Below are 23,386 nucleotides of genomic sequence, written 5' to 3'. Positions count from 1 at the left end.
AGGTGGCCTCTAAAAATCTCGACTTTTAAGTGATCCTCTCTATTGCCTCTACACATCAGCAGAGGTTTTCTAGTAGTTGCCTTTTTTTATATTAGATACTGAAATAAAAGTATATTAGTCCAATTTTAAAATGTAGTAATGAAAAGAACTACAGTAATTGTTTGAATGCTGATTTGCATGATCAAAAGAAGACTGTTTCTGATGGAAAAAGTTGGGCCATTTTTAGGCAATAAATAGACAATATATAGAAACAAGGTGGAAACTTTGCCCAGAAACTCAGATATGCCTAAATATATAGATCCTTAAGGTTTCCAAAAGAAAAATCCCTCTTTAAATAAATCAAAAATTTTTATGGTTTCAAATAATTAATTACATTTAATGTAAATGAAACATTTACTTTTGAACTGTTCTATATTTTATATCAACAGTAAAGTTATTAAGTTATATAAAAAGAATTCTCGATCATTTTCCATTTTAATGAAATTTTTTTCATTCAGCTCAAACACTTCTAGTTTAAAAAAAAAAAAGAAAGCATTTCCAGCTTTTAATCTTGTTACTGCCAGTAACTTATTTTAGATTGCCAAGTCTGTTGTTTTTATAGGCATTATTGTTTGCCCAGTATATAAAAAAATCAGCAGTTTTTTCATAACTAGAAATTGGAAGCTAGATTTTAAAATCTGAAAGTCAAAAGAAAAGGCTCTGGTCACATTTTATACAATATGTCCTACAAATGAACATGTACTAATTAATACTCACTTTCAACACTTGTTCTCCTAGCTCAAATACATCGTTAGAATAACTTAAGGCCAGCAGCAAAATGTAGTCTTTCTCCCGCCTCTTGGGAGCTAGTCAAAAGAAAGTTTTTTATTGATTGAAATTCTCTCAGTTGCTATCACTGTCCATGAAAAATAGAACCAAGTGTGGTTTCTGAGTTGCTTCAGAGGTAAATTCATTTCTGATATCAGAATGGTTATAACAAATGAAAAATAAAAATGCCTTACCCTGTAATTCTGAAGATCTGCATATTATACAATCAATCCAAAAATCTTGACTTCTGGTCCCCCATAACTTGAGCAGTATAATTTGGCTTCTGATTAACCACATTTTGAGGATGAGTTCTGTACTAAAGTGTTTTTAAAAACAACAAAAGCTATACTAATTATATAGCAGAATTATCTTCTGCTTTTTGTTTCATTTTGGAGTACACTATTATCATTTGCTTGTGCTTTTACAGCCCAATTAGTAGACTATTCACAGACTACATTTAATAAGACCAGGCTAGGTTTATTTGTCATTTTTGTGAATTTTAAGATAACCTGTGAATGTACAATAATCCTAACTGGATATACTTCATGTACCTCATCCAGATTCTATTTATAAAATGAATAAATGCATAACTTTTTTGGTCAGTCATGAAGGGAGGATTAATAGGAATGGGGAAATGAGAACGATTCCATCCTTTTGTCCATATTCTCCACCCTATTTTAGCTCTTCCTTCCATTTGTTTCTTTCTTCCTCACCTGCTTTTTCTGACTTTCCCCTGTTATTGAGTAAAAAGCAGTTATGAGACAGTTTAGATTATGTTCCCTTTCCCTTCTTCCTAAAACTTTCGGCCAGCTTTCCATGTAGGCAATGATAACAGAAAATGAGATACTAAGAAATTGGTAGGAAGACATGGATAGAAGGATCAAGGAACTTGGGGCCATGCTTCACAGGCCTTTGTCAGTGTGCTGCCCCCTTGTGGGTACACTAAACATATCCCAACCCTTTCCACCACCACTGCTCCTCACCCCACTGTGATTTTATACTAGCACTCTAGTAGCTAACCTCCTCCTTTAAGAATACTTGCTACAGTAAAAAAAAATAAAATAATAGAATAGAATACTTGTTATAGTAAATGGAGTTTGACTTCTACACATCTAAGCTTTACTTGCACTGATACTGCAGCAGTTATTTTATTTTTTCATCTTTTAAATATAAATACTGTAACATTGAATGCCCTTAAAATTATGACATTCTGCCTTTACCCCTCTCCCTTCAAGAGTCATCATAGGTAATTGCATCAGAAACATTTGCTTGAGAAAGGGAAAGGAGGACACAGATCTCAGCTACACTCAGGTTGTAGATTGTCTCTTCCCCATGTACTCAGAAATTCTTTGTGAAAAGAATATGCCTCTGTTCCAGTAATTAATGAAGTTGATTTACCCAGTTGGAGCTGTCTACCTGCTGCTGGAACATACTTGTTTCCAGATGTAGCATCAAATAGTATATTCTTTAACATCAGATAGCAAAAGGATCTTATTATACTCAAATTCTCATGGAAAAACTAGACGTTTTTCCTGAAAAAGCAGTTTGCCATAGTATAATAAAAGAAAAATACAGCCCAAGCTTACCTACGGTGTTCTTTGTTGTATAAAAATGTTTAAGGGACACCTAGGTGGCTCAGCATCCAACTCTTGAATTCAGCTCAGATCATGATTTTACAATTTGTGAGATCTAGCCCTGTATGGGGCTTTGTGTTGACAGCACAGAGCCTGCTTGGGATTCTCTGTCTGTCCCACTCTCTGTCCCTCCCCTGCTCACGTGCTCTTGAGTGCACTCTCTTTCTTTCCCTCTCAAAAATAAATATTTGTGGGGGCGCCTGGGTAGCTCAGTGGGTTAAGCATCCAACTTCAGTTCAGGTCATGATTTCACGGTTTGTGGATTTGAGCCCCGCGTCAGGCTCTGTGCTGACAGCTCAGAGCCTGGAGCCTGCTTTCAATTCTGTGTCTCCCTCTCCCTCTATCCCTCTCCTGTTCATGCTCTGCCTCTCTCTGTCTCTCAAAAATGAATAAACATTTTTAAAAATTTTAATAAACATTTTTTTAAAAACGCTTAAGAGGAGAGGCGCCTGGGTGGCTCAGTCGGTTGCCTGTCCGACTTCGGCTCAGGTCAAGATCTCACGGTCTGCGAGTTCAAGCCTCACGTCGGGCTCTGTGCTGACAGCCCAGAGCCTGGAGCCTGCTTCGGATTCTGTGTCTCCCTCTCTCTCTGCCCCTAACCCACTCGCATTCTGCCTCTGTCTCTCTCAAAAATAAATAAATATTTTAAAAATAAAAATATTTAAAAAATAAAAATGCTTAAGGTGCAACAGCCAATAGCTACATCCTTGTGTCTTATCAATATATTTTTTTAAGTTTTATCAGATGCTTGTGAGGAAGATAAAATCATTTTGTTTTAATACTAACTTTTAAAAAAACATCTTGAATTGGATGCAAATTTAAAAAAATAAGTTAAAAAATAAAATTTAAAAAAAGAAAAAAGAACTACAAAATAGTTTATCCATGAAAAAATAAAAATAAAAAAATCTTGAAGAGTAAACTAAACCTTATAATTTGCAAAGATTTTGTATTAGCATTGAGATTTTATGATGTAATTCTTTTTATAAATACGAATATTTTATGAACTGTGTGCTAAAGCTACTAATGACTTTTGGAAGAAGTCTGATATTCCCCATTGGCTGCTGTGGACATTCCTCACCAGTATGCTTTCTATATCCTTTCAAGAAACAATAGTGAAAAAAACTATGCAGACACAGACTCTGGCCACCTTTAAACATACTTATGCCAAGGGAAATGTAAAAAGAAACAATTAACTGAATATATGTAATTGGTACTGGAACCATTCAAGGTAAAAATCCAAGAATACCTTTTTGCATTTTGTTCTTTGTGTTCATGAAAGACAGCTTCCCTATAAGGGAAGAAATGCTAACAAGATGATTGAAGAGATTCTTGATGGCTTTCATTGTTCATGTCAATTCAGCAACTTTGTTCTGTTGAGCTATTAAGCAAAGATCCCATTTTCTCTAATATTTCAAGGGGTCCTGGAGCTTCTATTTTTAGGGATGATTGAGATAATGTTTCTAGGGGATGTAGAATAGGCATTTGGCAAAAGCAAACTAAGGAAACTAGAAAATTGGAAGTATGTTACTTTAACATTTATTAACTAGTTACATGGTATAGAATATCTGTGTTTTTTTATGCCTTGCTATTAAGAGTGATCCTTTCTCTCCATCACACCTCATTCTTCTTTTCTGTCTCTCCCTTCCTCTGCATATTTAATCACAGAAATATTGGGGAGAGGGGGATGATACCCAGAAAGTTCTGAAGCAGTGTATGACATCATAATGGCAGAACTCTAAGAAGGCTAAAATAAATAGTGGGTAGATTAGAATTGAAAATTTGGAAGGACTTATATGTGTTAACTCTCTGATATCTTGGCCTATCAGTGCCTACATATTATTATCATGACTTTCCTATTTGTTACTAGTAATTAATCTATCCCTTTTTGCTAACTGTTTTCACTCATCTCAGCCTTAATAGGGGAAGTTCTCTGGGTTTTAGTGTTCTTTCAACTGAGCATTTATCCACACATTTTACTAGTTGTCTGTTATTCTTCATCTCTAGCCCCTGGATTTCTCTCAGGAAGCAGAGCCTGTGGTGTGTCCTTGATGTGGGCTTGTTCTCAGGAAGTTTTCTTTGGGAAGTGATACCAAGGCACAGCAGTAAAGAGAGTGAGCAAGGAAGGAGAGAATATATTAGCAACTGCCATAGGCAAGTTGGGCCTCATCTGACTATTACTTGTTGATGAAAGAAACACTGCAGAATTGCCCGACTGACCAACAAAAGAAAGCATTTGTACTGGCTCCCATCCTCCTTTGACCAAGGGTTACCTGTTGAGACTAACTCTCCAACACATTGAGGTTATACATACATTAGCACCCAGTGGGTCCCAATACACAAATTGGTTGGCTCAGCAAGAGTTGAAACAAAAGTTGGGCCAGTAGGATGTGGAAAAAGACACAAAGGTATCTAAAACACCTCTCTCTGCAGTTCCAGTTATGTGTTTCTAATTGCTTATGGAAATCTGCACTTGGACATTCTGCCTTCAGTTCATTACCTGCCCAACATGTCCAAATTTAGAATTGTTGTTTTATACCTCAGTAGTCAGATCAAAAGCTAAAAAGCAAAATTAGTTCAAAATACTGCTCACCTTTAATGTCAATGATGTAATATTTATTGAGCACATCATCCTTGGGAAAGAGCTCGTTGGACTTTGGGAAGTGTCGGGACCTTTACTTTAGCTGTTTGCTTAAACCTAGAACTGGTTTAAGCCCTCAAGAGAAAAGAAAAAAAATGAGACCCAGTCTCCACCTCCAGCTATGGCTGGGAGAGCCTGATAACCAGCCTATGGCAGTCTGATTGCCTGGTGGATGAAAAGAAAAATAAGTGGCAGCCTACCTAGAAGGAGTGAAGGTATGGCAGTTCTCTTGTTCCACCACTCTAAGGGTGGAAAGAATACAGATCTACAAAAATGGAAAAATTAAGTCAGCTTCCTGGAGTTATATTATGTTCTCCTAATATCTCATCCGCCCAACACCACCGAATATTAAAGTTTAAAATACCTTGAAACTTGAATTTAAAGTATTTTAAGAACAATTTTACTGAAAGCAGGAAAATCATGAGATTCTATAGATTGTTTAACTGAATACATGATATATTCATGGTGTTTAGTCAGGATTATAGAGGCCATCATAACACCCTATATATACTAAGCTCCTTATTACCATTTAATCACAAAATCTTGGCAATAATAAAAGCACCTGCCACATTATGTCTCTCAGCTAACTCCAGAAATTTCACAAATTTTTTGCTACAAAATAAGGTCTCCTTTTGGTTTATCATCCAAGCCCCCTCTCTACTACCTCCCCAACCTTGAAATTCTTCCTACCCTATCATCCCTTTTTTTCAGCCAGCAACTCATTATTTCTCAAATACTACTTTAAAAGCAATCCCATTCTCTACACTGTGCACCTGTCCAGTACCTGTTCATCCTAACAGCTTAAGTGACACTTTACCGTTTCCAAAGCACTGGCACATACAATATCCCACTTGACTTCTTCTGTGTAAGCCTCTGTAGCATGTGGGCCAGTTACCTTTGTCCCCAGAAGCCAGGTTTAATGACTTGCCCCAGATCACAAAGCTAGGATGAATACATTGTATTAATGAATTTTCTTCCCTTTTATAAAAAAATCTATTTGAGGGGCGCCTGGGTGGCTCAGTCGGTTGGGTGGCCGACTTCGGCTCAGGTCATGATCTCGCGGTCAGTGAGTTCAAGCCCCGTGTCGGGCTCTGTGCTGACGGCTCGGAGCCTGGAGCCTGTTTCAGATTCTGTGTCTCCCTCTCTCTGACCCTCCCCCGTTCATGCTCTGTCTCTCTCTGTCTCAAAAATAAATAAATGTTAAAAAAAATTTTAAATAAATAAAATAAAAAATCTATTTGACTTCCTTGAACATTAATGGAGTTGTTCTTATATTTTCCTAGATAAGAACATGAAGACAATTTCCCCCACCCCTCCTAAAATGCATAATATTTATATAGTTCGCTTTTGTATTTATAAAAGCAAGTATTTTTGTAGCCCAGTGTCCGTCGTTTTGGCTTCTATCTTATTTTTATTCATTTTTTCAGAACATTCATTCAGCAGAGATTGATGGAGCTCAGTGTAAGGCAGGAAGTTAGTGCTTACAAAGTAGATTCTTTAATTATTTTCAAAGCCCAGGAAGGAAATAAAGTTGAGCATAAATGCCAAAAACATTTTTAAGACTGGCCTAAGTGTATGATTATGTAGTTAAAACATAAGCTGATAAATCTTTAAAATAATGATAGGAAATCTGCTACTCAGTGCTAATTATAACTCAATATACAATTGCTATTAATAAAACCTAGATCCTTGTATCCAGAAGATATTTTAACTTTGATTTAAAGCTCAAATATATTTTGTAGTAGATTTACCCACGGCCAAAACAAATACCTTTTTTTACTAACAGAGGTATCAGATTTTCACTTTTGGAATATTTGTTCCTTTAAGATGGTATTAAAATACATGCAAAGAAGAGGAAAATATAACCATATCAAACATTATGTCCACAATAAAGCATTTTTACAAAATTGATTTTGAGTTCTTTTAATATTTCTGGTTGCCTGTGAATGCCAGGAATAAAGATGCTAGCATCAGATAGTAATATATTCCGTGAAGCCAAAGGAACAGTGGTTAAGAATAGCTAAATAAGGAAAATAGTTTAAGCCACTAAAGTCAAGTCAGGTTTGTAAAGTTTATCGTGTAGTAAAAGGATTTTAATTAAACAAAACCTTAAAAGACCCTAGGTAAAAAGAGTAGAAACTCACTGTGAGTAAATTACATAAATAAATTATTTGGAAAGACATTAGCTGAGACCTTTAAAGTCTTCTTCAAAATATACTACAGGTATATGTATCTCAAAATGGGGGCCCTAAAAATGTAGCAGTTTTAAGTAAGGTTGTGAGTGTAGAGATTACCCTTCTTTTGTTCTGCTGGGTTCAGGGTATTTTTATAATGTTTCTCAATAAATGGACCTTACCAGTAATCCTGAAGCCAATACTTACTGCATCATCCAGTTTAGAAATGTGTCTGCGTTTTCTATTAAGGGAACATCAGATATGTTTGACTCCTATGTTAGCGTCCCAATTTGTTATTCCTTTTTTTAAAAATCTTCCTCCCTTCAAGAAAAAGAGAAAATATTATATTGTCTAGCTGCATCTTTCAAAGTACCATTGATTCTTCTGAAATATAATAATAGTAATATTTTCCCCAAATTTTACTTTTAGAAGACGTATATAGCATGGACAGTTTATTCAGATTGCTTTAAAATTTTCACAGTAATAGACCTCAGTATTTTGCCTGATCAGTTATACAGAGACTTATTTACATTCCTCTATTTAAAAAGTCACTTCAGATTTCTCTGCTCCCCGTTAAACAATGAGTAGTTTCAATAGGTAGTCATACCCTTCAATCTCAGGTTCTTGGACTTTCAGATGTTCCTAGAATGAGAGTGAAGGGCATTTACATTGTCATTATCTCAATGACCTGTTTATAAAGACCCCTGCATTCCTCAAAGCTTCACCCTAGGCATGTCAAATTCTTTAGCATTTTAGTCTTTCCACACTTCTTAAGAGTTTATTGATCTAGACACAGGAGGACATTCTTGAGAAATGAATTCTTCAGTGATTAGGCCATCAGGGGTTTTGCTATTGTTAAGACAGATTCTCAACTTAAAAATTCTTTTCCTAAGAAGTCATTAAGAACTGGGGAAAAGTCCATTTTCCATTTAAATGGAAAATGACAGCACAGAAATGGGTCTTCTCATTGGTTATCAGGACAAAAGCTCTGTGGGGTAGATAAGAATCATCCAGACTGCTTGCTCCAAAAAAGGAGGAAGCTGTTAGCACAGCATTTAGACTCAAACTCAATTACAAGACAGAGCTTGAGCAAATGTTTTCTCCTTCTGGGAATAAGACCTAGATCAGGGAAAAAATTATACTATATTTACTTGTCTAGAATTTCTAAACTTACTGTCTACTGTGATAGCCACTAAGCCATATGTGACTACATTTTAAGTTAGTTACATTTTTATAAAAGTAAAATTCTTTTCCTCATACTAGCCACATTTAAAGAGCTGAATAGGCACACGTCTACAGTATGAGACTACACCAGTATAGAACATTTTCATCATCACAGAAAGGTCTGTTGAACAACACTATTCTGGATGATTTATTATATAAAATTTTTAAAGACCAATTAAGCCACTACTTAATATTGCAGGAGGATTCAAGAATTAATCTTTTCCAAGGCTAAATTATATCAATGACTGTCTTGGTTGGCTCTGCTCACTACTAATCTTTCTCTTTCCTGCCGCTTACCTCCAAAATTATTCAGGAGCATTTATCTCATGATTTAGAATATACTAGTCCTTCTACATTAGTAGCTTATCTAATTTCTATACAGAGACTTTGAAACAGATAGTTAGGAGTTGCTAGACAAATAGAAAAACACAATTGGAAATTGGACTCCTGACACCCCAGGTCCCCCCATGATTATGCTTGAGTCCACCAATATTACTAATCGTGAGATTTATTGGATTTTTTAAGGGAGGTTAGTATCTTAATGCTATATCTCATACAAAGAAAAGATAATTATCTTAATGTAGATGCAATCCTTGTATTTAGATAGTTTGAAATTTTTCGTCTTTTGGTGTTTGTGCAGAGATCTTGATTAACATTTAATACCATCTCATCAGGACCTTGAAAAATTCCTTACTGGGGACAGTTGAATTAGTCCTCCAATTACTTGAATTCGTGCCAAGATAGTTCTCAAGCCTGATCTCCTATCAGAACTACCAGTGGGTCTTTAGAAAAGACAGAAAGAAAGTACAATACTCAGGGCCCTCTTTCCCCTAGTCCCCGGTCAGAATTGCCAGAGCCCAGCCCTCCATATGTTTTTAAATGTCCATAGGCCCTTTTCTTTTTCAGTCAGGTTTGAGAACTACTGAGATAAATAATGACAGTAAACACCAAAGAAAGAAGTAAAGTCTAGTTTTTCTGAAATAAAAACACTATCTTAGTGCTTTTTATCTTTCTTCATATATGGCACACGTAGAAAGTGATGATATTTGTGCAGCGCCTTGGCAGGAACTAAATGACGCACTGTCATCAGCAGGTTAGGCCTAGGGAGGACTGAGGTGGTCCCTATCTCCCCACACCTGTAATCCATTCCCAACCCACAGGTATCGGGAAGTTCTGCCTAAGAGCCTAGTAAGTATGACACAGATACATAGAATTGTGTTGAAAAGTTTTTTTGTGATGGGTTTTTAAGTTATTTCTGAGAGTAACATCAAAGAATACTGTTTGTTTATATTAGCCCAGCATACTTCAAAACTGAGAAGGAGGCTAGAATTAAGTACCAGACCTTCTAGGTAGTTTTTCTAAACATTTAGACTTTAAAATGTCAAATAAAAATAGGTGGTTTTGTTCTAAACAGAAATACATTGACATTACCTAAATGTATTTGCAAGATGTTTCCACGTTTGTTTACTTATTTATTGCTGAAGTTAGGAAAATAGTATAATGCCTGAATCAAGCATTCTAATTTTTATTATTATAAAATAATGTCTTATTATTAATAGCTTTATAATTTATCAATTAAATGAAACATAAACTTACATTACCTGTTACTTCAAACAAGGAATTAAAGTAGAAGCAATGCATTTATTTAACTCATTTTCAAGTGAATAAACATGTTCCATGTGCTAGTCTTTTTCTTGCTCTGCTTCCTTAAAACAAAATACATCAGCTGTTAACACCACTATCATAATACTGTCTAGAATCCTTGTATTCGAACCAAAAGAGAATTGGTGGATTTTTTTTTTTTTTAAGAACTTGAGAATGAAATTCCAACTTGCTCATGGAGCATTGTGTATTTTTTAGGCCATAATTTAGTACTTTAATTGAAAAGCTGTTATAAAGTTTGCATGACCAAAGCCAGATAGAATGTGCTATTTCAGTGTAAGTTCTGGAAACAAGGCAGTTTTTAAGTATTAAAATATACAGTATTTCAGAGGTGTTTCAGTGAGGGGAACCACTATCCTATTTCTAGGAACATTTGGAGATAAAGCAGGTCTAGTATTTCCAATTCAATAAATCTGGAGAGTGTGAAAGTTCAGTCAACTTGCTGAAATTGTTTCATAGGGACTAAGCTCTCACTATATTGGATCATGATTATTGTGTTCACTTGTCTTCAGCTGTTGCACACCACATGCAAAGGTAGAGCCACCACATACAGGACCACTCACCTTTGAGGATCATTCTTAACAGCCCATTACTCAGCCATCCTAACAGCTCTTGGTCAGGTAGGTGTGGTGCCCTAGGAAATTCTGAAATGATCCTGCTTCTTCTGCCTTTCCATAGATTGTCTTATCCCATCTCTGTCACCTTTTTGTTTTAATGATATTGTCTACATCAAAGATTCTGAAGTTGCCCATTGGAATTATCTGGGAATCAGGGTGTCTATATTCTTTTCAGGCTCTGCGGGTAGTTTGAGTGTGGGTTCAGAATCCCTGGTCTAAACTTGAATTTTGATTTCTGAAGATGTAATAAAAATGGCGGGGGGCGGGGGGGTGGGTATTACAAGGTAGTTACATGTATTTATAAATATATTGGGTAGCTTACCTTTTTTAATTAATTAACATATTTCCTAATAAATTTCTGACATGGGTACAGATTCCTAAGATAGACTAAATAGACTAAAGGTTTATAAGAATAGTTTTCTAGATCAGGTCCTCATTATACTAGATGACTCCAGTAGGGCTCTTCCACCTTAACTCTCAGCCTTGAACATGATACGAACACATGGTGCTAAAATTTTTCTTAGCTTCCTTGCATTACCAAAGGGTGTTTGCCAGAGGATATGGTTGTCCCATTAATTTTGTTTATTTCATGTTTATATATTTTTATCCTTGACTCTTTAATATCTTTTTAAATTAGAAAAGCAGTATCTGGGGCACCCGGGTGGCTCAGTTGCTTAAGCGTCCCACTTTGGCTCAGGTCATGATCTCACAGTTCATGAGTTCGAGCTCTGCTTCAGGTTCTGTGTCTCCCTCTCACTCTGTCCCTCCCTGGCTCACACTCTGTCTCTCTGTCTGTCTCAAAAATAAATAAACATTGGGGCGCCTGGGTGGCGCAGTCGGTTAAGCGTCCGACTTCAGCCAGGTCACTATCTCGCGGTCCGTGAGTTCGAGCCCCGCGTCGGGCTCTGGGCTGATGGCTCAGAGCCTGGAGCCTGTTTCCGATTCTGTGTCTCCCTCTCTCTCTGCCCCTCCCCCGTTCATGCTCTGTCTCTCTCTGTCCCAAAAATAAATAAACGTTGAAAAAAAAAATTTTTTTTTTTAAAAAAAATAAATAAACATTAAAAAAATTTAAAAAAAAAAAAAAGAAGAAAGAAAAGCAGTATCTACTCGGGAGGAAACTTGGCAAATGCAGAGAAGTATAGAGAAAAGAAAGGGGTGCTTTGGGGGCCTTAGTTAAGTGTCCAACTCTTGATTTCCGTTCAGGTCATGATCTCACAGTTTGTGGGATCCAGCCTCACGTCAGGCTCTGCACTGACAATGGAGAGTCTGCTGGGATTCTCTCTCAGCCCCTCCCACCCCCTTAAATAAACAAACATTAAAAAAAAAAAAGTGTAGAGAAAGAAAAAGATAATAATCCACAGTCCCACAATTCAAAATAATTGCAGCTGGGGCTCCTGGGTAGTTCATTGGGTTGAGTGTCCAATTCTTGATTTCAACTCAGGTCATGATCTCAGGGTCATGGGATCAAGCCTTGCATCAGACTCTGTGCTGAGCGTACAGCCTGCTTGAGATTCTTTCTCTCTCTATCTCTCTGAAATTAAAAAACAAAATAATTGCTGCTAACATTTTTATTCCTTTGTTGTACTAAACTATCGATTTCTAGAGATGACTTCTAATTTTAATATTTTAGGATTTGTTACGTATATTTGAAATTTTTCATAATGAGAAATAGTTTCAGAAATGATCTCTGAAACACTCTGCAGTCTGTATGTTTTAAGTATTCTTTTTACTTTTAGTTTTTCTGTTCCTAAGCTAGTTTCTTCTTGCAAAGAACCCTTCTCAGTGACTCAATATTTAATAAGCTATGACATGTAAGTTAAACACTTTTAAATCACATATGGCATCCCTGTATATACATGCATATTTACCATCTCAAAGTAGTACACTAAATAAATCAGGCTTGATTATCCTTCTACAAAAACCATATTGTCCCTTCAAATAAATTTGCCAAGCTTAGAGTATGAACATTGTCCTTAATCTGACTCTATTGAAACTCTGCTTAGAGGTGTGAGCCATGTTGACCTAGTCATTTGACACAGAGGCCCATTTGTGGTGGCAGATTTCCAAGACTCAATGGGCAATTTCAGTTTGACTTTGAGTATCATTTACATTTGGATGCTATCTGATCTCCATTATTTCTTAAAACATTCATGCTCCTGACCTCCACCCACCACACACAAGAAAATCTGAATCCAGTATTCTTTTGACTAATTTCCAGGGCATGTTATTGAAAAATAGTAATGATGAGATTGCTTTGAAAATTAAAATTAGAAGTAGATAGAGACTTAAGCTTACTTGTGCTGTATGAAATGTGTATCCTTACAGTCAAATGTAAGCCAAAACAAAAAGCAGTAACAATTTATTCCAAGATCACCATTTGATTAAGATAAAATAATTAGCATTCCTGTAAGATATAGAGGGCACTTGAAAACATAAAGAGGTCTTAAATTTCTATAATAAAAGTATTTTTTCTCCTAAAGAAAAAAAAAATATCTGTAGTTGTTTATAAATTACTTTCCAACAACGTAAAAAATGTGTTCTGAACTACATATCAACACATCCTTCTGGGATAGTATTGCAGGAGAGAAACAGAAGTTTGAGTCTAACTGATAATACAGATGTTAACATTTAAAAAGAAATTATTTAGCTTGAATAAAACTTTAGAAAAAAAAAGTTAAACCAGTTGCCAGTTTGTTACTTGACAAAACAGATTTTATTGACATGAAACATTGGTAACTAGGCTGAAAATAAAATTGTCTAGATACACAGTTTTCAAGACTTATTTTTTACTTACATGATGCATTTATTAATCTTAAGATTAGTAAACCTTTATTGTAGATTTAAGTAAGCCACTAAAGTAGCATTTGTGAACCATGATAAAAATGCTTATTGTCTATACTATGCAGAAGAAAACTATGTAAACTATATGTTGCAAATTGCAATTATAAACAGACTTGTCTGCTTATAAACAGTACAATCCTCATTGGCCTTTTACTCTCTATATGTCATGATGATTCTCTTTTGAATGCTTTAGCTGTTGAGTCCAGAGCCTACTAAAACAAGTATTTTTCTGGAGGCAGTAATTAAGTACAACATAGCTGGAAATGTGAAATGTGGTTTCAGCCTTTTTAGGAACTAGGGAGATACATTGATCTTTGCTAAATAAATTTCAGTTTGCATGTCCTTGAAATAATTTTACACGTGGTGTTATACTGGGAGAAAATCCAAAACGGTGTATTACAGATATCTATCAAAATTAACATTAATGAAATATGTAATTATTTCAACAAGATATACTGATTATTATAAGATTTTAATATTTGCAGAGGACTAATATTTTTCTGATTAACTTTACAAAGAACTGAATATTGTTTTAAGCTTTTTTACTAAACAGTCAAATTATGCCATTTCTCCTTTTAAGTAGGTCCTTGTGCTTTATTCTTTGAATAAGACGTGCTGCTTTATCATCTTTTCTAGTACATGTAAAAATATTCATTGACTGTATGATTATATTCATAAGGTAAACCCTAGTTGTAGCAATATTGCAATTAATAAGCTTTTATATAACTTTGGAAGTATTTTAACATCATTTAATACTTGCTCGAAATGGTTTATGTAAGTTAAATCTGTACAACCTTGGGGTAAAATGTAAGCAACTGCACTATTAGGAAGATATTAAAGTAGAGGCTATATTTACAGTGTCGTCTTTCAAATCTAGCTGTGCTGTAAACTGATGTTTGCTGTATGCTCCTCCTGATTTGAAATAGATGAAAGAAAATGAACCTATTATCACCATGGTTCACACAATGATTGAGAACTCGGCGCTAAGACCCCAACTGTACCAGCAAGTAAGGTCTTGGACAGTGAATGATACTGCTTTATCATCTGCAAAATCCCTCAGTGACAGTTTTGGTTTATCCTCAGAGTTACTCATAACATTAGTGTTTTCTTATTTCATTTTTTTTGTTTATGTCTATTTGGAAAAATGCAATTCATCCATGCTTTTTAAGATGCTGCAGTATTCTTAGCATGGCTTTGCTGAACATTTTGCTGTTGAATATTAAGTGTGCCATTTTCCTGAAGTTGTTGTGCAGAGTATTTGATTGATACGTATGTACTTGGAGGTCTGCAGTACATTTGCAAATTTGGTACTGGATTGCCGTTAATTCCAATTTACTCTAAAAGCATTTTCACTGATTTCTAGGGAGAACTTTAAAAAACTTTTTTTTTCCTTTTAGGGGCGGCCCGCAACCCACCCTACCCCACCCCCACCCACTGTTTTAGGAATAGATTATATTTGTATGGGAGTTGTTCAAATCTAGTTTCTGTACTGTGGTGTAGTAAGACCTAATGATAGCCACTTCTTAACATACTGGGGATATCTTCTCCCTGTATTCTTACCATTCTTATGCCATCATATGCATCATCTTACCTCATTCTTTTCCCTAACTCAAAATATGTGCCATGGAGCTGGCTGGCTTTAATTTAGGACATTGGTAATCTGCAGATCTGCAAAAGAAGTCATTTTATACATTCCTATCCAGTTGTTTTTTTTGTTTTTTTTTGTTTTTTTTTTTGTTTTTTTTTTGTATTTCATGGTCTAAGTGTTCTTAGCTGTGTGTTTTGCAACATCAGCTTCTTCCACTTCAACACCTTCAAATTACTGTGGCCTATGACCTGTTATAGTACTTTAAAATTCATACCGAAGAAGAAAATTAACAAACATGAAAAATGAATGTATTTTGATTAACATGTGTAAAAGCACCTAGTGAAAAGAAGCACCTTGAGCTCACTGGCTTTAAAGTCTTCTGGTTTGCTTTAGTCACCTAGAGATCAGTATCATGGGCCTTGTAGCTGGGAGATTGAAACAGTTGATAGAAGGGTGAGCCCTGTTTCTGGGCCCAGTTTTTATTCTATCAATAAAGAAACAAAGGATTAAATATTTAAAGTTAAACAGCTTTACTTTTCAAAAGAAAATAAAATCTTTCTGGGGCGCCTGGGTGGCTCAGTCGGTTAAGTGTCCAACTCTTGGTTTTGGTTCGGGTCATGATCTCAGGTTTCACGAGTTCAAGCCCTGCATCAGGCTCTGCGCTGACAGTACAGAGCCTGCTTGGGATTCTCTCTCTCCCTCTCCCTCTGCCCCTCCTCCACTCACTCTCTCTCCCTAGAAATGAATAAATAAACTTAAAAAAATAAAGGTTAAAAAAAGAAAATCTTTCATTTTTAAAGTAACCAGGTTAAAGGAACTTGACACTTCATTCCAAAATGCCACTGCTGAGAACCTTAGCCTTTGTTCTGGAATTAATACCTTTTTCTGAAGCTGCACTTTATCATTTTTATATTGGTAAAAGTCAAAGGTATTATGTTTTAATGGGTTTTATTTTCACATTTTGCATATTCTCAGTAAGAGTGATAGCCTGGATTTTCAGTTTTGTTGGGTTGGGTTTTTCTTTTTTTTTTTATTTATTTTTTTTAAATTTTTTTTCAACATTTATTTATTTTTTTGGGGGGACAGAGAGAGACAGAGCATGAACGTGGGAGGGGCAGAGAGAGAGGGAGACACAGAATCGGAAGCAGGCTCCAGGCTCTGAGCCATCAGCCCAGGGCCTGACGCGGGGCTCGAACTCACAGACCGCGAGATCGTGACCTGGCTGAAGTCGGACGCTTAACCGACTGAGCCACCCAGGCGCCCCATCTTTTTTATAATGATCAGTAATCAGGGTTGGTGATGCAGAAGTCATCGCTGATTGAAATTACTCAGTTGCACTAAACGTTCTAATCGGAGTTTTTCAAAAGTGTGGAGATATGTTAGAGTGGTCTTATATACTAGCATCACTGACCAGAACAATCGATTTGTATAAATGTATTTCCTCATTAAATATGAATACTTGAAAGAAAAAACTAAATTTGTACAAAACTGGAAGATCTGAATGTCTACCATCAGCAGCCATTCCTGGGCGTGAGATAGGCAACCGATTACCAGGTAATCAGTGTTGACTGCCAGTCCTGTCAAATTGAGGGTGTCTTTAGAGAATTCTTTTTTAAAAGTCAGCCACTAATGAAGTACTTAATTGTTACAGGGCACTGCTGGTAGATGAAAGTGACCTTCAGGGGCATCTGGGTGGCTCAGTCAGTTCAGCATCTGGCTCTTGATTTCGGCCCGGGTCATGATCTCATGATTCATGATATCAAGCCCCTCTGGCTCTACAGACAGCACAGAGCCTGATTGGGATTCCCTCTCTCCCTCTCTGTCTCTGTTCCTACCCAACTCGTTCTCTCTCTCTCTCTCTCTCTCTCTCTCTCTCTCTGTCTCTGTCTCTCAAAATAAGCATTAAAAAACAAAAATGACTATCAGACACATTTCTTAAATTTGCTTATTAATTTACATAAATTGAAATTCGATCTCATTTTTTTCTCCAGATTTCCCTTACCGTGTTAATATCCAAAGGAAATCTTTATGAAAGTTTCTATTATACACTCTAACAATATGCCTCTCTGACACTGTGTTAATAGTTTCCTGAAATACAACTTAAAATATGATGTTTTGTGACCTGTTATTCTAAATCATAGCCATTTAGATTTTCTCTCAGGAGAACCTTTAAGTTTGCATTTTCTTGGAAGAAAGAAGACACCCGAAAAATTACCTATTCAGTTAATTTTCTTTGAATCGGTGATATAAAAAGGATCTAAAACTGAATCCAAAAAAAAAAAAGTGCTAAATGAGTGCACTTGGTATTGAAAAATCTTCTCATTTATTAGTCATTCTACGGCCTTTCCCAATTAATTTTTGTACTAGAGTTTTTATAAAATAATATCTGTGAGATGAATCACCTGATGAATAATTGTTTTGAAAGGCACCTACTAATATTAGCAAATACCTACCGTCCTGTGACTATTTTTGAGCCCTCACAAAATGTCTAATTCTATCAAATATTTCCCCAAAAAACCTTTTTGGGGTTTACATATATTCATTAACTTTAAAGTATATGTATATTCACATTCTTAAAAGGGATACTATAGAAAGTTGAATTTTGATAAACAAAAGTAATTTTGTGTTAATGCCAAGCCAGTTTTTTAAAAGGTTATTAGATATTTTATTATGAAAAAGTTCTGACTTTCTAAATAGAGCATATATCTTCATATGTCTAGATGTCAGTAAAGTCTGTATAATACACTTCTCAGGTTGAAGCTTGAGCACTGCTAACCCTTATACATTCTCCGTTGCCCCTTTTCATGTGCTTTTCTAGTATTGCTCAGGTACTTCAAAAAAAAAAGGTATTCAAACCCAGAACTTTTTTCCTTTTGCTAAAGATGCATTTGAAAAATGATAAAAAGTGAAACATGATTTTATGGAGATCTTAAGTAATGAGAATATTAACGAAATTACTTTTTTTCTTATTAGTAAGATTTTCATAGTGAGGACCAAATAGAAACTTCTTCAATTCCAAGTGGAAATACTTTTAATAAACTATATCCATCTTTTCTTAAGAAAAGCCTCAGTTATTATTATCAGTAATGGAAAATACGCCATGCTTAAAGGTTAATTTTTTTAAAGAATAATCATGTTTTTTTATTCTTTCCTTCTAATAGGTAAAAGCAATGTATAGTGGAAGGCTGATTATTTTAAGATTTTATTAGTGTCTAATAATGAATATCTTTATTGAATAACTTGCTAAAAGGTTTTAATAAATTTTTCAGTGGTAGTAAACATAATGATAAAGTAAATCTAACGTAGGTAATATATTCATATGGTTATAAGGATATATCACTCTCAAATTCTAGCAACACAGTATACATTTTTTACTTTGCCAGCTGATGTGAAAATGAATATATTGCAGGGGTGTCTGGGTGGCTCAGTTGGTTGAGTGACCAACTTCGGCTCAGGTCATGATCTCACAGTTCGTGAGTTCGAGCCCCGTGTAGGGCTCTGTGCTGACAGCTCAGAGCCTGGAGCCTGCTTCGGATTCTGTGTCTCTCCCTCCCCTGCTGATGCTCTGTCTCTCTCTCTTTCTCAGTAATAAATAAACATTAAGAAAATTGATTTTAAAAAAAAAGAGAAAGAAAATGAATATGCAGTAAGATTCCATAAATAAAAATAGTATACCAACACCCTAAATTTTTATTATAGACTGCTACATTTCCATTTTAAAATATTAGTCTTTTTTTCTGTTGACCCTGGCAATTAGGATACGATGTTCATATTTTAATCTACATGTAGCACTGTGCATTAGTTACATTCAAACTTTACATTCCATGGTTTGGTAAAGCTGCTCTGCATTTAACTTTAAATATTAAGTAAAGTATATTTGAACATTTAGTAGCTAAAGGCTTTACATCTCTAATTTCTTATAAATGGGAAATTTAATTTTGGCATTGTCTTACATTTTTTTATCATGGATCTAAGCATTTTAAAACTTCCTTTTCATTACTTTTTTTTTTTTTTTTCAGATAAAAGTACAAATTATTTTCTTGGATCTAGGTGCTTTAATTTAGAATAAAAATTGATACTTCTTACAACATATTTAATGCTCTTTATTTGAAAATACTGCACAAGTATTCTGACTTTTCTCATTAAATTCATTTTTCATGTGATAACTCATTTCTATGAAAGTTTTGTTTAATAATCACTGCATACCCTTAAATAGTCACAGATTCATTTGCATGAGGATGTGAAAGTTATGTCTTGAAATGAAACACACAAATCCAGGATTTATTATTGTATGTTTGTAATGCTTACATTTTTAACCTCCTGATAACCTACATTTCTAGATCCATTCAAAGTTATCTGCTTTTAAATTATGCTTCCTTCTAAAGATGTAACTGGCAAGCAGTTTTTTGCCAAGTGGACGTAGATAGTTAAAACTTATACATTTTTATGCATTTGTGATGAATTAGATGCATTATGATGCATTAGATGAAGTTTAATTTTCCAATCTGGAATGTAGTGGGAAAACATTACTCCCATCCCCACTTTGAGAAAAAGTGTGCCAGTTAGTAAATATGCAGTGAACCCAAAGTAAGTTTTTCCAACTATGTTTTTGTTACTGTCTAGCAGTCGATATAAAGTCAGAAGACCAGGGAGAAAGTGAAATATTGCTTGCAGAGGCTGTGGTATAACTGACCGGGATGACTTTTGAAATCTTGATAAACACAAGCAAAAATGAAGATTCCTTTGACTGAAAGATACTGGGAAAGAGTTTGAAGAAAGGACGTTTAAATGCACTGAGCAAGCATTTCTTATAGTGTAATAAAACAAATGGTGTCAATCAACACATACAAACTTTTTATGCAATTTGACTATTCATAGTTTATAACATAGGCTTTCAGTTCTATGAGGTTTTGAATGAGTTTCCTCTTTTCAATTAAACCCGTCCTTTTCCCCCATTATCTTTTAGTTCTTAAGACAGAAGAACAAGATAAGTCTATATTGTGTATGTGTGTTTATATATTATGTATATGTATGCAGTATGTTACAGGTTTTGTTACTAAAGTTGTACTAAGATGTGTTGGCATTTGAGTATACGCATACACAGTTGTGTGATTATGTGTATACCGTGAAGGATGGTTCTGGCTGCTGAAATATGCCTGGTTCGAATATTTGATTCAGTACAGTTGCCATGATTGTATTTGTCAATTTTCCATTAAAATGACGTGTGTCTTACAAATGGAAGATGTAAGGTGCCGTATAATTTGTTTGACCAACTTATTATTTTGTTTGACAAGCTTAAGTTAACATCATTTTCATGTATCTTGCATATTGCATCACTGTTAAATATTTTTCTACTTTTGTAATGATCTGTGTTTGAATTAAACTTCTTAAAGTATAAGAATCATTAAAATCCCATTTTCTTATTATATAAATCTAAAATGTTAACTATAGGCTAAATATATTTTTTAAATACTATTTTTAAACTTGCTACCTGACATTTTTCCCTATAGCTGTCACAAGATGAATGTAGAGGCACATTATACAAATACAGACCTGAAGAAGTGGATACTGATGTAAGTGTTAGTATGCTACATATATATTGTCAGTACTCTGTTATATTCTCTGCCAAAACATTGGAAGTATGCATGACAAAAAACTTCCTCTTCCTCTCTTGCCCTCCAAAATGACACCAAATAAATTAACATTTTCTTTTATTTTATGCTTAGGTTAAGTTATAGCATCACTCCCCTATTCTGTAACTATCCCCCCTCCCCATAATTAACAGTTGAATCTAGGAAAAAATCACTTAAATGAAAGTAAAAGACTAGGGGCACCTGGTTGGCTCAGTTGGTTGAGCACCTCTTGATTTGGGCTCAGGTATGGTCCTGGGGTCATGGAATCAGGCCTGGGTCAGGCTCTGCATTGAGTGTGGAGCCTCCTTGGGATTCTCTCTCCCTCCCTCTGTCCCTCCCCTGCTCCTGCACATGTGCACACGCTCTCTCTAAAATAAAAACAATTTTTTTTAAGTAAAAAGGACTATTTCTGATTTAAAAAAAAGTATGGAGAACTGGAAACAAAGTAAAGTTTTCTGTCTTCTAGGGAAAGTATCAGTCTCTAGAAATTTTGTAACTCCTTCCTTTTTAAAATTTAGTCTTTTAATTGTATCTAAAATACAATCAATACAATTAATTAGTTAGATTGACTAACTTGCCATGCATTCTTCTTTATTTAAGAAAAAATTTTTTTGAGTTTTTATTTATTTTTGAGAGAGACAGAGACAGAGTGCAAGTGGGGGAGGGGCAGAGAGAAGGAATCACAGAATCTGAAGCAAGGTCCAGGCTCCAAGCTGTCAGCACAGAACTCAGTGTGGGGCTCGAACTCACAAACCGTGAGATCATGACCTGAGCTGAAGTCAGACGCTTAACCCAACGGAGCCACCCAGGTGCCCCATTCTTCTTTATCTCATTCTTCCCTCATTTCCCCTGGTTTTATTCCGTAGAGTTATACCTTCTCATTTCAGTATATGCCATTTGGTATAGCTTGAGTTTTGGTGTCTAATAAACATAAGGTAGTTACTTTAACAGGTACATGGCAAAGAAAGTGAAATCTCTGATTTCTCGCTTGTCATTATATGATATTTTCATAATTTAAAAATTGGGGTAATACCAAGAATTCAAAACATTTAAACTATTGAAAGTGATTTTTTTCTCCATTTAGCAAGGTTTTATTTGTATTATTGCAGTTAAAAGCAATCTTTTGTTTATATTCTTTTCTGAACATAAGAGCATAATTTTTAAAATATAAAAACAGAATCCAGTCGATATTTTAATTAAGGACTGCATATGTCGCTTAACCTATCTAGCAGTTTGTAGGGAAAAAACTACATTGAAATCCATTAAAGTTATATGAGACTGCTTGTTCACTACGAATATTTTGAATTGTGAGGTTAAATAGTATGGTTGAAATGCTTTTTCACTTTATATGCATGTTTGTTAAGCACTGTGTCTTTAAAAGCTATTTTAATTTTTATTTTACTGATCGAAATAAAGATTGGCCTAATTAGGTATTCTATGGCTATTTTAAATGTGTTTTCTTATTACACTTACCTCCAACTACAGGAAAAAGGAAAATTTGCTAACAACAGATTTTCTCTTATAACCTAGGCCAAGCTAAGCCGGTTATGTGAACAAGATAAAGTGGTACATGCTCTGGAAGAGAAACTTCAGCAACTCCACAAGGAGAAAGTAGGACAATTACGTTTATTATCTGCAATTGATGTTACTTTATATGCTCATTATCAGGACACTGATAACTAAAGTAAAAAGAGTTAATTCGATGATGCAGAACATTAAGTGTAATTATTTTTATTATAATAGTACACGCTTGAGCAAGCTTTGCTATCAGCCAGCCAAGAGATAGAAATGAATGCAGATAACCCAGCAGCCATTCAGACCGTGGTGTTACAGAGGGACGATTTACAAAATGGACTGCTTAGTACGTGTAGAGAACTCTCTCGAGCCACTGCCGTAAGTAACAGATTTTTTCTAGTAAGAGTCACTGAAATATTATGCGGTTCTTTTTTTTTCTTTTTTCCTATTTATGTTTCTATACAATTGGACTGACTTTAGGATTGTTCTTTACTATAACAAAAAATAATTTGTTATTAATAAAAATAAAGGGTGATTTATTTTCTGATGCAAAATAAATATAATTATTTCTCTTATAGTAAACATCCTGTTCCTTGTGAAATAGTTGTTTTACAGGGGAGACAAATACTCCTGTTTATGAATTATTCAAATGAAAACCCTTCAATATGTTAATATTCATTACATTAAGAAAATAAGTATTTCGGGGCACCTGGCTGGCTCAGTCAGTAGAGCATGTGACTCTTGATCTTAGAGTTGTGAGTGTGAGCCCCAAGTTGGGTGTAGAGATTAATTAAAAATAAAATCTTTAAATAAAAGAAGAAGAAAAGTATTTCATAGATTTTAGGGAGTTAGAATAATTTGGGGAAGGTGGTAATTGGATTCATTTAACCAACCGTTTCAATAAAAGGCACCTGTGAAATGCTTTTAAGCAGCCACTGACATTATCATCTCATAGCTGCGGTGTGATCTCAGCTTTGATAGAGGGTTTGAGTAGGAAATATAACTAGAACCTTTTAACCCATAGTCATGTTACTTTATAAAGAGTCTCTTCAC

At 35.0% G+C, this 23,386-nt stretch overlaps 1 protein-coding gene and 1 long non-coding RNA gene across 24 annotated transcripts in view; one reads left to right on the top strand and one right to left on the bottom strand.

The window, feature by feature from the left end:
- The window catches only part of PLEKHA5 (pleckstrin homology domain containing A5), a 241,741-nt gene that overhangs the window by 181,044 nt on the left and 37,311 nt on the right, over positions 1 to 23,386 (top strand). For 8 of the 18 annotated variants that reach the window (XM_086713980.1, XM_086713967.1, XM_086713973.1 and 5 more), the window contains 3 exons: positions 20,696 to 20,758; positions 22,349 to 22,429; positions 22,562 to 22,711. In XM_086713980.1, coding sequence (XP_086570106.1) covers positions 20,696 to 20,758; positions 22,349 to 22,429; positions 22,562 to 22,711 — 294 coding nt within the window. Of the gene's footprint in view, positions 1 to 14,523; positions 14,605 to 20,151; positions 20,188 to 20,695; positions 20,759 to 22,348; positions 22,430 to 22,561; positions 22,712 to 23,386 lie in introns of all 18 variants that reach the window. The other 10 variants (XM_086713963.1, XM_086713964.1, XM_086713968.1 and 7 more) reach the window with 2 other exon arrangements.
- The window catches only part of LOC147579292 (uncharacterized), a 48,842-nt gene that overhangs the window by 6,279 nt on the left and 19,177 nt on the right, over positions 1 to 23,386 (bottom strand). For all 6 annotated transcript variants that reach the window (XR_015253777.1, XR_015253775.1, XR_015253778.1 and 3 more), the window contains exon 2: positions 7,461 to 7,574. This is a non-coding gene — a long non-coding RNA (uncharacterized LOC147579292). The remainder of the gene's footprint in view (positions 1 to 7,460; positions 7,575 to 23,386) is intronic.

This window comes from Puma concolor, chromosome B4 (assembly GCF_028749965.1).
Source record: "Puma concolor isolate L17-30 chromosome B4, mPumCon1.1.hap2, whole genome shotgun sequence".
NCBI classification, from domain to species: Eukaryota; Metazoa; Chordata; class Mammalia; order Carnivora; family Felidae; genus Puma; species Puma concolor.
This window is presented reverse-complemented; position numbering and strand designations above follow the sequence as displayed.